Here is a 12,799-nt window from a genome sequence, read left to right as displayed (position 1 = left end):
TAAGACAGGATATAGTGTATATGACCTTGTTATTTAGCAACTTCTTTGAGTGTCAACATTAGAATGTAAGTTTATCTGCTGGGGAAGAGCAAAGACCATGATTTCTATCCACGCTCTGTTTTTGGATTGCGCTTAGAGGGTTAGTCCCATTATCAAGCACATGAAACAGTGGTTAAAGTGTATCAGCCTGTGATGCTGAAGTTTGAGCTTTCTGTTTTACTTTAACAGCTTTTTCTCCACTGCAGAAGAGTAGCAGATTTGAAATTGCTAAAGAAGAGTGAGTTTATCTTGATCTAAGTTCGGATGGCTCCTGAAGGTTGAAGGGAGATAGTATCACCCTCACAAAGTTTTCCTTCAGTCTGATGGACAAATCCACTGTGTTTATCTCCAGGCATTGGATTAAAAGCCTTAGGAGAATACCATATTATGGTGATCATTGTAAGGTCCCAAGAAAAGGCAAGGAATTAATATTTTTTGCATGTTAGGTTTCCTAAATACTACTGACTATCATTGTCATGTATCATCTTTGCCACGTGCCTGTCTTTCTCCTGACTGCAATTGCTTTACCACTCAAGTGTTAAGCAAAAAGTTGGATAAAGAAACTGAATTTAAGCACAAATGCGATACCGGTTCTGAAGTCACTTAGCATCTTGCATTCGTTGGAATATATAGCCTAGTGAAACTGGAGTACTAGTTGTTGTCCAGCAGTCTCAATAGTATACAGGAACAGGGATTCCTTAAACATGATGTTACTGTCAGTGAAGTTGTGCCAATGGATTTATTTTTCAGAGGATTCATTTTCTGACTTGCTCAGCCAAACTCTTTTCTGCAAGTGTTTGTCCTAAAGAGTAGCTTTCAAATGTAGTGTCTAAAGACTTTCAGTTGCAGTAGATAACTTTTTCTTTCCCTCCCTTAGATAAGGAGATGTCAACTTTCAGAATAGAAATGTTGGAAAGACATTTCCTACTTTGTCCTGTGGTGCTGGTAGAGCGTGGGTTGGGTTTTTTTCATACCAGAAGCACTTCAGAGTGTTCCATGCAACCTGAGAATAAAAGTTCATCACCTGAAATAGCTCTGATGCTTAGTACACTTCCAGTTCTATCACAATCTTTAAGTAATTCATATGGCATAATGTGTGTTGTGAAACGGGTGGGTATCAGTCTTGGGCTTTGTATTTGGAATGCAGTTGAAATCTTAACCTTTCAATAGGGACATTTTTCTTTCAAATAGAAGTTTTTGTGTTTAACCTTTTCTAGACTCTTTCAAAACGGGGTGAGATTAAAGGACAAATTTAAATATGTGTGATGAGGTAGTAGGGAATTACTTAATCATGTGATGCATTGTAGTAGGTAAGCAGTATGCCTGAGCTGCTGATGCGTTCTTGATGAATCCTGAGTTGAAGTACTTCTTGCTATTAACTTCTGACATCAGATTTACATTTGTAATTTTTAATCATTTCTAGCCCTACAAATGACATTTTCCAACAAGAGAGTTGTTGGCCAATACAGCTATGAAAACTGCTTTTTGCACATCACAAGTCGGCGTGTAGCTGACAAACGCCAGCGATCTCAGTGCAATAGTCAAACATAAGCCAATTTTCTGCAGTGTTATCATGTTTAGCAAGTACCCCCATCCCAGCATACAAGACTCTGTAATTGGTCAAGAAATTTAAATTAGCCCTTTAAAAAAAAAAAAGTTACTAAAATATAGGTAATTAGTTGCACAAAAGGAACCTGTATCCATATCGGATTAAGTAAGATTCCTGCTTAAATCCTTTAAAGTCACCTCCCTCTGGGCTGGAGGTGGGGAGATAAAAAATAAACACAGCTGATACTGTATCGCTTTGTGACTTTCCCGAAAGAGTAGTGAAGTCCCGGGCTGGAGGTTTTCTGAGCGGATGCCAAGATGACTGTGCTTAATGTGCAAGCTCGACTCCACTAACTGAAAAGGGGATTTGATGCAGTGTTTTGGCAGCTTTTTGCTTATAATATGAACAGCTCTCCCATACGGACTGAATTAGATAATTTAAAATTATGAGGAGCAGGCTAACTACAAGGCTGTAGTGTTTGTAATTTTATTGCCCTGACCAGGGAATCCTCAATTATAGGAAACAATGTCTCCTAATTAAAATCATATTAGTTATGCTGAAAACAAGATATTTTCACTTTTGTATTAAATGATGCCTTTGGGATTGCTTTCAGTTTTTTGTTCACTTTTAGAAGAAGTGTCTATCAGACAACCTTCATCTCCTGCCGCATGCTTTCCAAATGATAAATTCTCCACGGTCTCTCACTAGCTAGTTCTAAGCCCGCCTTTGGGAGCTGTTTGCTTTGAGCACCTTGTGTGTGCTGCACCTGTAAACTTGGGAGGTTGGTCTTGCATTCCAAACAAGATACTGAATGTGGTCTTTGTTTAAATGCAAAGCTATGAGACTGTAAATGATGCAATGCATCATTATCATCATTTTGCTATATATTCCCAAACTTTTTGTTCTGTGTGAAGCACTAGTTTTCACGAGGCATTCTTAGGCTATTTTGAAGACAGCCATGATGACTCGGTGTTCGGCAAGTGCTCAAAAAGCATTGATCTTGAAAAGGGGGTACTGGGAGATCTAACGCTAGCATCAAGCTATTCTTCCTGTGTGTGTACTTCAGTTTTCCATGCATGCTTATTTATTTGTACAATTTCCGTTTTGGTTCTCTGGCTCTTCAGGAAGTGTGGAAAGTGACCTCTCTTACCTCTTTCCTGTCCTTCGAAATGTTTATCATGTTGCAAATTCTTCATAATTTCAGGGCATCCCAGCTGGTCATAGATGGGAAGACTGTTTCTGAGGATGATATAATTTTTATCTATAAATCGTAATATATAATCTGATCTCAAAATCTTGGAACACCTGTACTGCTACCTGTCTGATGTAGTAAGTCTGACAGTTTGAGTTGACTGAAGATACCCTTAGTCCTCTTCTCTGTACTGTGCCCTTTTTAGGCACCCTTTTGCTTTAGGCTCTCAGACTCGTAGCTTTTTCTCGATTTTCCCTTGTCCGCATGTAGGTGATGTAAGTTTTACTGCTTGCTTCTTCCAGTTGAAGATATAACCGAGGCACTGTTTTTGCTTAGGAACTTGAGCAGTGATCTATTTTAACGATCTCCTTATTGATCCAGGGAGAAATGCATGCTGGTTGATATTCTGCCAAAACTATCAGCAGCTTCTTCATTGTGTCAGTAAGTTTCACTTCAGGGAGTAAGCATTTCCCTCTTCTAGGGTGATAAAGGTATCTTCAAGCAAAGCCTTCTTTTTCGGACCATAACATAATGCATTCAGAGCTGCACAATTAAATGTAATCAAACTCTGGGACTTCTCTGTCCTTGCAAGTCAGATTTTTTTGTGGGCATCAAGAAGAAATCCCTGATTACAAAAGGCTAATTAGGTTCAGGTGATGGCCTACTGTGAACAAGCTTCCCGGTCTATAGCATAACTTGAGAAATTCTTGGGCCTTTGTACTTGGAAACTTCTACTGGAGACCCTGAAATCCAGGCATAGTCAATGATGAGAAACTTACAGCAGTGGACCTTGATTGTTTGCATGTATGTTAGTAGGTTTTTTCCTTAGTTTTTATGTGGAATTAACCTAAATCTTCATTGATGACCTATAAGAGTAGGCTTGCATTGGGGTGCTGGCTTGTGACTTGGGAAACCTGGGTTACCTTCCTTGCTTCTGCCCCAAACTGGGTCATCTAGGCAAAATTCTTAGCTCTCTGTCTTGGTTGTGTACAGACAGATGGGGATAATAGTGTATTTTTCTGGAACATTGTGAAACATTAGAGTGTGAAAGATGCTTAGATATATATGCATGATATATCTTAAATTTGGCAGTGTTAGTGTAAAATATCAGCTTCCAAAGCCTGCCTATTGCTACTAAATCTGGAGCAGCTAGTTCAAAATGTCTTAATTCTAACATAACATGATTTTTTAAATGAAAGGGAGTTTTTCTTTTTTTAAAAAAGTCTGAAAGATTGGTCTCAAAGTGACTACATTAACTTGAGCACTGTTCTTTGCTGGCTTTTTGAGAAAATGTTTAAAGAGATTGCATCAATTCAAAAGCTAGTTTGTCATGTGAGGTTTTTTTCTTCTCCCAGGTTGATTCTGCTAATGCTGGAAGAGTGTTAGCTTCTGATGCAGCTGTTTTCTTGAAGAAGTCTGGATTGACAGATTTGGTACTTAGAAAGGTATTTAATGATAATTATTTAATTATCCTGTCTCTTGCTTCAGTTAGTATCCTGTGTAAATGAAAATGCTTAGTGATAGTACAAGATACATCTCCTAACGTGTTTTCAGTTGTGATATCCAATAGTTTCCGACTTCAGTCTTCTTGCTTGTTCTACTATGTATATCGCTTGTACTGGAAATTAAAACAATATTTAAATTTATCACCACAAATAAGTTCAGATCTTAACTTTCATCCAAGAATGCATTGTTAAATGGAGTGAGAACTTGCCAGCTTCCTCTCAGTGCTGTGGAACACTTGGTGTCTATTATTTTTGTGTTTTAGATTTGGGACTTAGCTGATACTGATGGCAAGGGTATCCTGAACAAACAGGTATGATTGTTTATATGGTGTATGAGGTTACTCTAACCATTAGCAAGCCTTGAATTAAGATAAAAGTTAAGATTTCTGGTTCAGGAAATCAGTTTTTCTAACTGATTTTTTTTCCTCACATTTTTCTGATTTGTAGTAGACTTGTACTTTGCACTTTGTGTAAGCTACAATAAACTAAGGAGCCTTCAGCTACCTCATCAGTTTTTCTTCAAGTAGTAAAATGAGCTGCTGTGTAGCTGTACGGAACAATATAGTGATAAATAATTTAAGGGTTAATGTATTGTATTTACTGCAAAGGTGACTTTTCCTATTAATCTTGGAGGAAATTTAATGCAGAAATTAAAATTCTAGTAAAATCTTCCAAATTCTTATTTATTTAATTTTGGTGGACTTGACTTTAGTACATTCCTACAGTGGTACTGCTGGAAAGTTCTAATGTGCATTGCTGTTTGGTTTGATGTATAGTAACTTCAATAACGGCCTGTGGAGAGCTAACTGCTTCACCTCATTGTAGGAAAATGAGGAGCTTGTAGCATCTACCAAACAATTTCATTTCTTTTCATGCTACTTTTGATTAATTTTTCTCATGTGCTGTACCTTTCTTTCCTCCCCTCCATCAACTGCTACCTTTGGGATCAACTCGGTTCCTCCAAGAACTCCAAGGCTGCTGCCTTCTGTCACTTTGTGACCCCTTTTGAAGCCATTTGCAACCCTTTGTATATATAGCAATACTAGAAATTTATTTTGAAATTTGAGTATTTTTATATAATAAATCCTTTAAAATTTCATTTTTCCTGTAGGAATTTTTTGTGGCTTTACGACTTGTAGCATGTGCACAGAATGGATTGGATGTTTCCCTGAGTAGTCTTAATTTGCCTGTTCCTCCACCAAGATTTGTAAGATTTCTTTTTTAATTGAACATATCAACTCATTGATAAGAACTGCTTTTAAGTGAACAATTAGGAAGGTTTGGTATGCCAAACATTTCTGAACGTGATGTTGTAGGGCAATAGAGCCTACAACAGGGGAAAATTAAGCAATGTGGGCTGAGAATAAGGTGCTACATGCCCTAGTGGGGATTTGAATATAAAATTGTGGGTAATTGGAATATATATGTATATAAAAATATATATATGGTATTTATTCTCTTAGTGTTGTCCTTAATGGAAGAAACATTTTAAATTTCTTACTCTAAATATTGGTATCCTTAATGAAGGTATGTGTGACTAAAATGCAGTTCTGGCTTTGAGAAGGAACACCTTCTCAAATAAGGGAGTGGTTTTGCAAGGTCTCGTTTTTATAATATTTTTGGGTTTTTTCCCCTGTTTTTCCTTAGACTGATACTAGTAGTCCTTTGCTACTCAGCGGAACAGCATCGAGTGATGTACCATGGGCAGTTAAGGTAAATAACAACCAGGCTGTTACCTAGAACTCTGATGTGCTTTGCAAGAAAACATGTATCTGATTGAGAAAAATATAATGCTACTGGTAGCTATAAAGTATGATAAATTACCATTCATTTCAACTCTGTAAACAGGCTAGTAGACTTAATTTGATAAAGAACACTTGACCCTTGGGAAACCTCTTCATATTTACAAAATTGGAAAAAAAATAGTTACTTGAAGCATGAAAATAATTGAAGAGTAAATTTCACTGGGTTTTGGATGAGTCTCTAGCTGCCTTAGAAAGAAAATATTTTTCATATTTTCTTTTAAACATCAGGAACTGCAATGTGTGTATTTTAAAGTGTAACTTAAAAAACCCAGTTAATACTTTTGAAAGAACTACTGCTTCTTAGGCTACGCATGTGACTTCCCATAAGTAATACCTTTTTTTCTGCCCCTGCAGCTGGAAGACAAGGCCAAGTACGATGCTATTTTTGACAGCCTAAATCCTGTGAATGGACTGTTGTCAGGTGATAAGGTGAAACCTGTACTCCTTAACTCAAAACTGCCAGTGGATATCTTAGGACGAGTAAGAATATCTTTCTTCTTAATCGTTAATTCACAAATAACAACTGTGCTACACTCAGTAATACCTCCTTTTCAGATTAATGCTTTTTAGTAATGAGCCAAACTACTAAATACTATCTCAAGAGTGGCCATACATTAAACTGTAAAAAAATAGAAAAGTTATTTTTTTATTTTGATAGACCACCTCTTACTACAATGTATCAGTTTTGTAGTCTTTAACACTTGGTTTAGGGCAGGGTGCCCTTCGTGCACTCTGTCTCCAAGGTAATCTCTCTTCTTTTGCATGGTTTATATGAAAGTATGTTGCTTACTGAAAACGAATGCTGTTCATCTTAATAAAAATTCGGATATGGTGGAGGGAGGCTGTTCCCACATTTGTTTCTAATGAGGTTTTAAATAGGAAACTGCTGCAGTTCAGGCAAACATCCCCATGTTCTGCTTTTTATTGGTAGGTGTGGGAATTGAGTGATATTGACCGCGATGGAATGTTGGATCGAGATGAATTTGCAGTTGTAAGTATCTTGGGATTTTGAAAGTCTGATGACAAGGGTTTTAAATAGATGCATTGTGTATTAATTTTTGACTGTTTCTGTTGTTCATTTATTGCCTTTGTCCAGAGACCTTAGTCAAGTTTTAGTACTATTTAATGTTTCTGTTGGTTTGTTGAATGTCTCTCAATACACAGCAGTAACTTTCTTTAGGCTAAATGAGCCATTAAAAACCCTTACCTGTGATCTGCTGTCGCATGAGAGGCTCGAGTTTTCACCGATTAAGTTTTACCTTAAACTTCAGCATTTATAGAGCTTGCAGGAGGCCAGTTTTAAAGAACTTACGTACAAGTTCCTCAAAAGCTCATAGCAATTTTAACACTACTAATGTAGGACTGATGAAATAACGTAATAAGTTTTGCTTTCCCCAAGAGATGGCAAGTGAGAAGCGAGTGGGAGGCTTTTACTTTTGAAGACTCTGTAAGTTTTGAATGTGATAGTAAGCATGCATCATCTTTTTCTCAAAACTTTTAGCATGTTTTTGCATGTAAGTCAATTGGAGAGGAAGGAATTCTGCATTCAGTCTGGAGGAGAAGATTTCATTTTATATGGAGAAATACCAAACCTAACTTCAACGGTTTGGAAAAGCTAACAAAATCTCTTAACTGCATTCTGCATTGCAAGAATCTTGAAAAAGTAATGTGACCTTTCTGTCCTCAGTTGGGAATAAAGCCAGCCCTTAATTTCTACAAACTAAACTTTTGCTCATCCTTTCAGAGTCAAGGTTTAAAAATAAAATGAAAATAAAATAAGGAATACCTGTGTAATTGTCAAGAATTGATGTTATGGACAACATCAAAACCTCGTGTTTTTTTCCTTCATAATATAAATGTGATTAATTTACCTTTTTCTTTTGTCACTTATATTTTTGAGAAAGAATAAAATTATAAAAACTGCTTCTTTGAATATTTTTCTAGTCCTCTTCAGGCACCTATATACTTCAGTTTCTTTTGAAACCAATTCCTTTAAGATCCTAGTAATTAATTATTACTATATTTGATTTCCTGTGTTTATGCTGTAATTCTTCCAACTTTCAGCCTTGATTTCAGAGTATTGGTATGTTCTAGGGAAATGTTTGAGATAAATTAAGCTATGAACTTATAATCTATAAAGTATTATAAAATTTATATAAGATGCAGTTCTGAGGCTTGAACAACAGTCAAAATCATTAAAACATACAACCTCAACAAAAGAATAGACACTAAGTGGAATGATTCCTGGAAAAACATAAATACATTAAAATTAAGTGTTTGAAGTGTTCTCTCAAAATTTCACAAGTGGTGGTACAAGCTTAGGAGAATCATTTCAATGTTCTAAAAGATACTGAACTTCCTTCGTTAAGCACTGGACCTCAAAAGAAAGTAGTAATGAAAAACACAGGTCAGAAGGCAATGAGCTGCAGTTCAGTTGAGGGGGCTTGTAAAGGAGAAAGGTAAGAAATAACTTCGGAGCATTTCTTCATTAACTAATTCCTTAATTTATAGATATATATTTATTTCTTGGATATTTACATCCACGCACCTTATTTTCTTGTTCAGGCCATGTTTCTGGTGTACTGTGCTTTGGAGAAAGAACCAGTGCCAATGTCCTTGCCTGCAGCTTTGGTGCCACCATCCAAGAGAAAACCTATCAGTGTTCCAGGAGCAATGCCATTAATTCCATCTTCAGCATCTACCAAAGAGTCTCATCAGTCCTTGCCACCTGTAGGCATTTTAGCTGCCAAAACACCATTAACACAGGTACAGTTCTGAAGCTACTTGGGGTGAGGAGATTTCTGCTCTTTTAATGCTGTACTTTGGAAGCTGCTGGTATGAAGAGTCTTGATAGAGGTTTTTAGTTTCCTTCTTGCCCTGTTGATTCATTGATGCATTTGAGGCAGCTGATGGGAAGACCAGGTGGAGAAGTGTGAAAGTTATCTTCTGCTTTTTCGAGATGTCTTCAGATATAAAAAGTTGGATAAAAAAGATGTTGTTTAGTAACATTTTTTAAGGTATTCTTAAAATAAATTATTTCAAGGCATCAAGCTAAACATAGAGGTCAAAATATTAAGAAAACAGATTTTAAAATGTAGTCCAGGTAGACATCTGCAGAACATGTCTCCTGGCTGAAGACCGATTTCAACAAGGACAAATAATATATATTAGTATATATAAATGAAAAAAAATTATGGCAGGCATGTATGCACAGTTGTATGTGCAGGTGTGCATGCAATTTGAAGAAGACATTAATGAAAATGAACTAGAGAGATGCACAAGCAATAGGAAAAGGAAACAAAAGGTCTGGCATATCCACCTAAACACACAGGATTTGGTGTTTGTTCTGAATATGATGATTGAGCTTGACACCTCCCAGGCCCTCCAAGCAACTTATTTAATCCTTGTCATTTTAGAATCCAGAATCTGAGAAAATGTCTTTCCAAGTAGTTTCTAATTTACTCGTTCTATTCAAAATAAGAAGAAAGTGAGAAGGGGGTCTAAGGTAAGCATTGTAGTATTTAATGCGTAAGATGCTGCTTGGACATTTGGATACCCATATTTGAGTGATCGGTAGGAAACTGGCATTTTAGTTCTGGAGGTGCCAAGGTTTTCATCTGACAACGCACTGATGGCAAATCTTGTTGTATGTATTACTAATCAGTGCCGTTCTGGGTGAGTGTTTCAGTGTATGCTTTATGTACAGCACCATTTGGGATTCATCTGTTCAATGTCCTTGTGTGCTGAAATTAATTAGCATTCAAAAGCATGCACTTGAAGCCATTTTCACTCAAACTCAAACATCTTTATAAGTAGCTTAGTGTTTAGAAATAGTGCTGAAGTAACAGAAGCGGCACCAATTCATGTGTTTACCTTGATGGGAGGTAAATTCTACAATTTAGAATGTGCCAACAATTAACAGTCAGGGCTTGAGCAGTTCTTCAGTCCCTCCAGCTAAAGCTCCCTGGCTGTGTAAGGGGAATAAAATTGACAGAGCCAGACAGTAAGCAGGGCTGTGACTGAGCACAGTGATGAGGGCACAGCCCCATGCTGGGAGGAGGTCTGGGATCCGGGAAATACTTTCAGTGGATAGGCAAAGGGGTAGAGCAGTACTGCCAGCCTTGGTGCTTCACTGATGTAAATACTTTGCTTCTGCTTTTGGAATTGCTTATGGATCTCTGTGTGTCTCTATCTGGGAGGATAAAACTTGCTCATGAATGAGGCACCGATATCACTTCTTAAATCTGTGCTGTAGTCCTTGAATTTATGTAACTCTGAAAGTAGCTATCTGAAAACAGAACTGCCTATATCTTAGTATTGTGGTTTTGGTTTGTTTGTTTTTTTCTTTTTCTCCTTCCATCTCCACCCCCCTTCAGTGGGTTGTATCGCCTGCAGACAAAATTAAGTATGATGAGATCTTTGTGAAAACTGACAAGGACATGGATGGATTTGTGTCAGGTGTGGAAGCCAGAGAACTATTCTTGAAGACAGGACTGCCTTCTGCTCTTCTTGCACATATCTGGTAGGGTTTTTTTCCATGACAGCTGTTTAGACGATGGCATGGTTCTCGCTCCTTCCTAGCACTTTTCTTGAAAAGTGCTATTTTGACATTTCTGGAAAATGAACGGTGTGGGTTTTTTTTTTTTTATATAACAGCATGGCCTCTGTATAAGTAGTGGTAACTTATTTACTTCTGCTTTTGGACAGAAATGGGGGTTTGTGCTATGCCTTATGTCTTAGGGGAGGAGGTAAAGTGCCTGAACACAGATTGTTATAAACAAATACTACACTTCAGCTAAACCAGTGTATTTAATGCATCCTTGTGTTGCTGTGTATCTAAACACTGATACTATCCATATACTGCTGAAGAGAATTACCTATGTAATATCACATGAGACTGAGACTTATGGCCCATCTTATTCGACAACTTGTCTGTTATTACAGCTAGTAGTGACAGCTATTGCTTTTTTTAATTTTTTCCCCACTGTAAGATATTGCAGGGCACTCTGATAGAAACACAGACACCCCGCCCAGGTATGGTTGCTGCAACTTGTGCTTTAGGAAAATGCAGATGAAATTGTGTTGGCTGTGAAAAGTTATTTAATGTAGAAGCAACTTCAGTTACAGATACTCAGGTGTTATGACTTACAGCCCTGATTCTGCCTTTCAGTGGATCAGAACCTACTGTAACAGCTGTGGACCTTTAGCCTACCAAAAGAAAGTGGCCGTGTATGTTTGAGTAATGTTTTCTATTTATTACCATGCCTTGCTGCTATATTGCCTTTTTTTAGAAGAGGAGATACACACTAGCAATTTTCACATTTTTAAATGACAGCAAGTACAATAAAGAGGGCTGTACTTGCAGAAATGAGGATTTGATTTATTTCATGTGTATCTCTGTACAGGGCTCTCTGTGACACAAAGGACTGTGGAAAGCTTTCAAAGGAACAGTTTGCTTTGGCTTTCTATTTAATTAATCAGAAGTTAATGAAGGGCATTGATCCACCTCAGGCTCTGACTCCGGAGATGATTCCACCTTCAGACAGGGGTGTCGGCTTACAGAAGGTAAGGATGGGTTTGACATTTTTGGTATAAATCTCAAAAAAAGAATGTTAATTTCAAAGGCTATGCAAGAAGCACCTCAAGTACTGGCATACCTTAAATTTATCATAATACCAAGAAGCAAATGAGACTTAGGTGCAAAGAATTGACAAAAAACTGTTCCATCCATGTTTCAAAATGAAGCTGTCATTTATTATGCCTGCCAACCAAGCGGAGAGATCTTATGTGGAGAAAGCATTATTTTCTATTTTTGAAAGAATAAGCCCTTCTACTAACTATCTAAAGAACTTTTAGTTTGCATCTGAAATAGTGTGCACAAGTTCCATGTTTTTCCTTGAATGTGTCCGCAGTTACCTTTTTTACATAGATCTTTTTTAAGAAGTCTGGAAACAAGGTGAACTAAATAAAGCTTAGAATTATATATTTAAAGTTTTAAAAGTAAATGGTCCTCCATTTTATGCTTCACAGATAGTTTAAATGTCTTCATAGTCTGTTGATTGCCATCTTTCTTAATCCAGCAGTAGACTGTACCTCAGCAGTTCAAGTTGTATTTATCAGAAGGGTAGAGGTCATCACAAATTCTTACTTGTTTTACACATCATGAAGTCTGATGTGAGTTACCTTTTCTTGGTTGTGCAAAACATTGACCTAATACTACAACTTTCTTAAACAGAATGAAAAATTTGCACTTGAAAAAGTGAAACTCAAAATTTGGCACTACTTTTGAGTTTCTGTAACTGATATCTAATTTCTTTTTACATTCTGTTTTTAAAAAGTAATTGCTTTATTTGCAAATCTACTAATCTTTTTTGTATGTTTGCTTTCCTTTCTATGTCTCTTTTCTAGTTTGGACTGTTTTTTCCATTCTGCACCACTCTGCTTTTCATCCTTATTATTCTGTCAGTTTGTTAACTCTGCTTTCTCAAGGTTAGAGAATCTTTGCTTTTCTAATATTTACTGTCTGTTGGTTTAATAATGAACATCCTTCTAAAACTCTTACATAATCATTGGAATAGCACAGCACTTCTCTGAAGTGTCACAGGGTGTACTGATCTCAGGTTGTTGCTGATCTCCACTGTTGTTCATCTGGAAGAACCCCAGGGTTCTTCCTTGAACCCAGACCTCTGTGGCTGTTACCTGTTGGTAA

The 12,799-nt window shown here is 37.0% G+C and overlaps 1 protein-coding gene across 12 annotated transcripts in view; it reads left to right on the top strand.

Annotated features, from left to right (window-relative positions):
• EPS15 (epidermal growth factor receptor pathway substrate 15) overlaps positions 1-12,799 on the top strand; it is a 68,923-nt gene that overhangs the window by 25,881 nt on the left and 30,243 nt on the right. For all 12 annotated transcript variants that reach the window (XM_055724585.1, XM_055724583.1, XM_055724592.1 and 9 more), the window contains 9 exons: positions 4,136-4,225; positions 4,549-4,596; positions 5,397-5,492; positions 5,933-5,998; positions 6,445-6,570; positions 7,022-7,081; positions 8,656-8,856; positions 10,467-10,612; positions 11,496-11,655. In XM_055724585.1, the coding sequence (XP_055580560.1) occupies positions 4,136-4,225; positions 4,549-4,596; positions 5,397-5,492; positions 5,933-5,998; positions 6,445-6,570; positions 7,022-7,081; positions 8,656-8,856; positions 10,467-10,612; positions 11,496-11,655 (993 nt within the window). The remainder of the gene's footprint in view (positions 1-4,135; positions 4,226-4,548; positions 4,597-5,396; positions 5,493-5,932; positions 5,999-6,444; positions 6,571-7,021; positions 7,082-8,655; positions 8,857-10,466; positions 10,613-11,495; positions 11,656-12,799) is intronic.

The sequence above is a fragment of the Falco cherrug genome, chromosome 12 (assembly GCF_023634085.1).
Source record: "Falco cherrug isolate bFalChe1 chromosome 12, bFalChe1.pri, whole genome shotgun sequence".
In the NCBI taxonomy this organism is placed as follows: domain Eukaryota; kingdom Metazoa; phylum Chordata; class Aves; order Falconiformes; family Falconidae; genus Falco; species Falco cherrug.
Note: the sequence above shows the minus strand (reverse complement) of the source record. Positions and strands in the feature narration are given on the sequence as shown.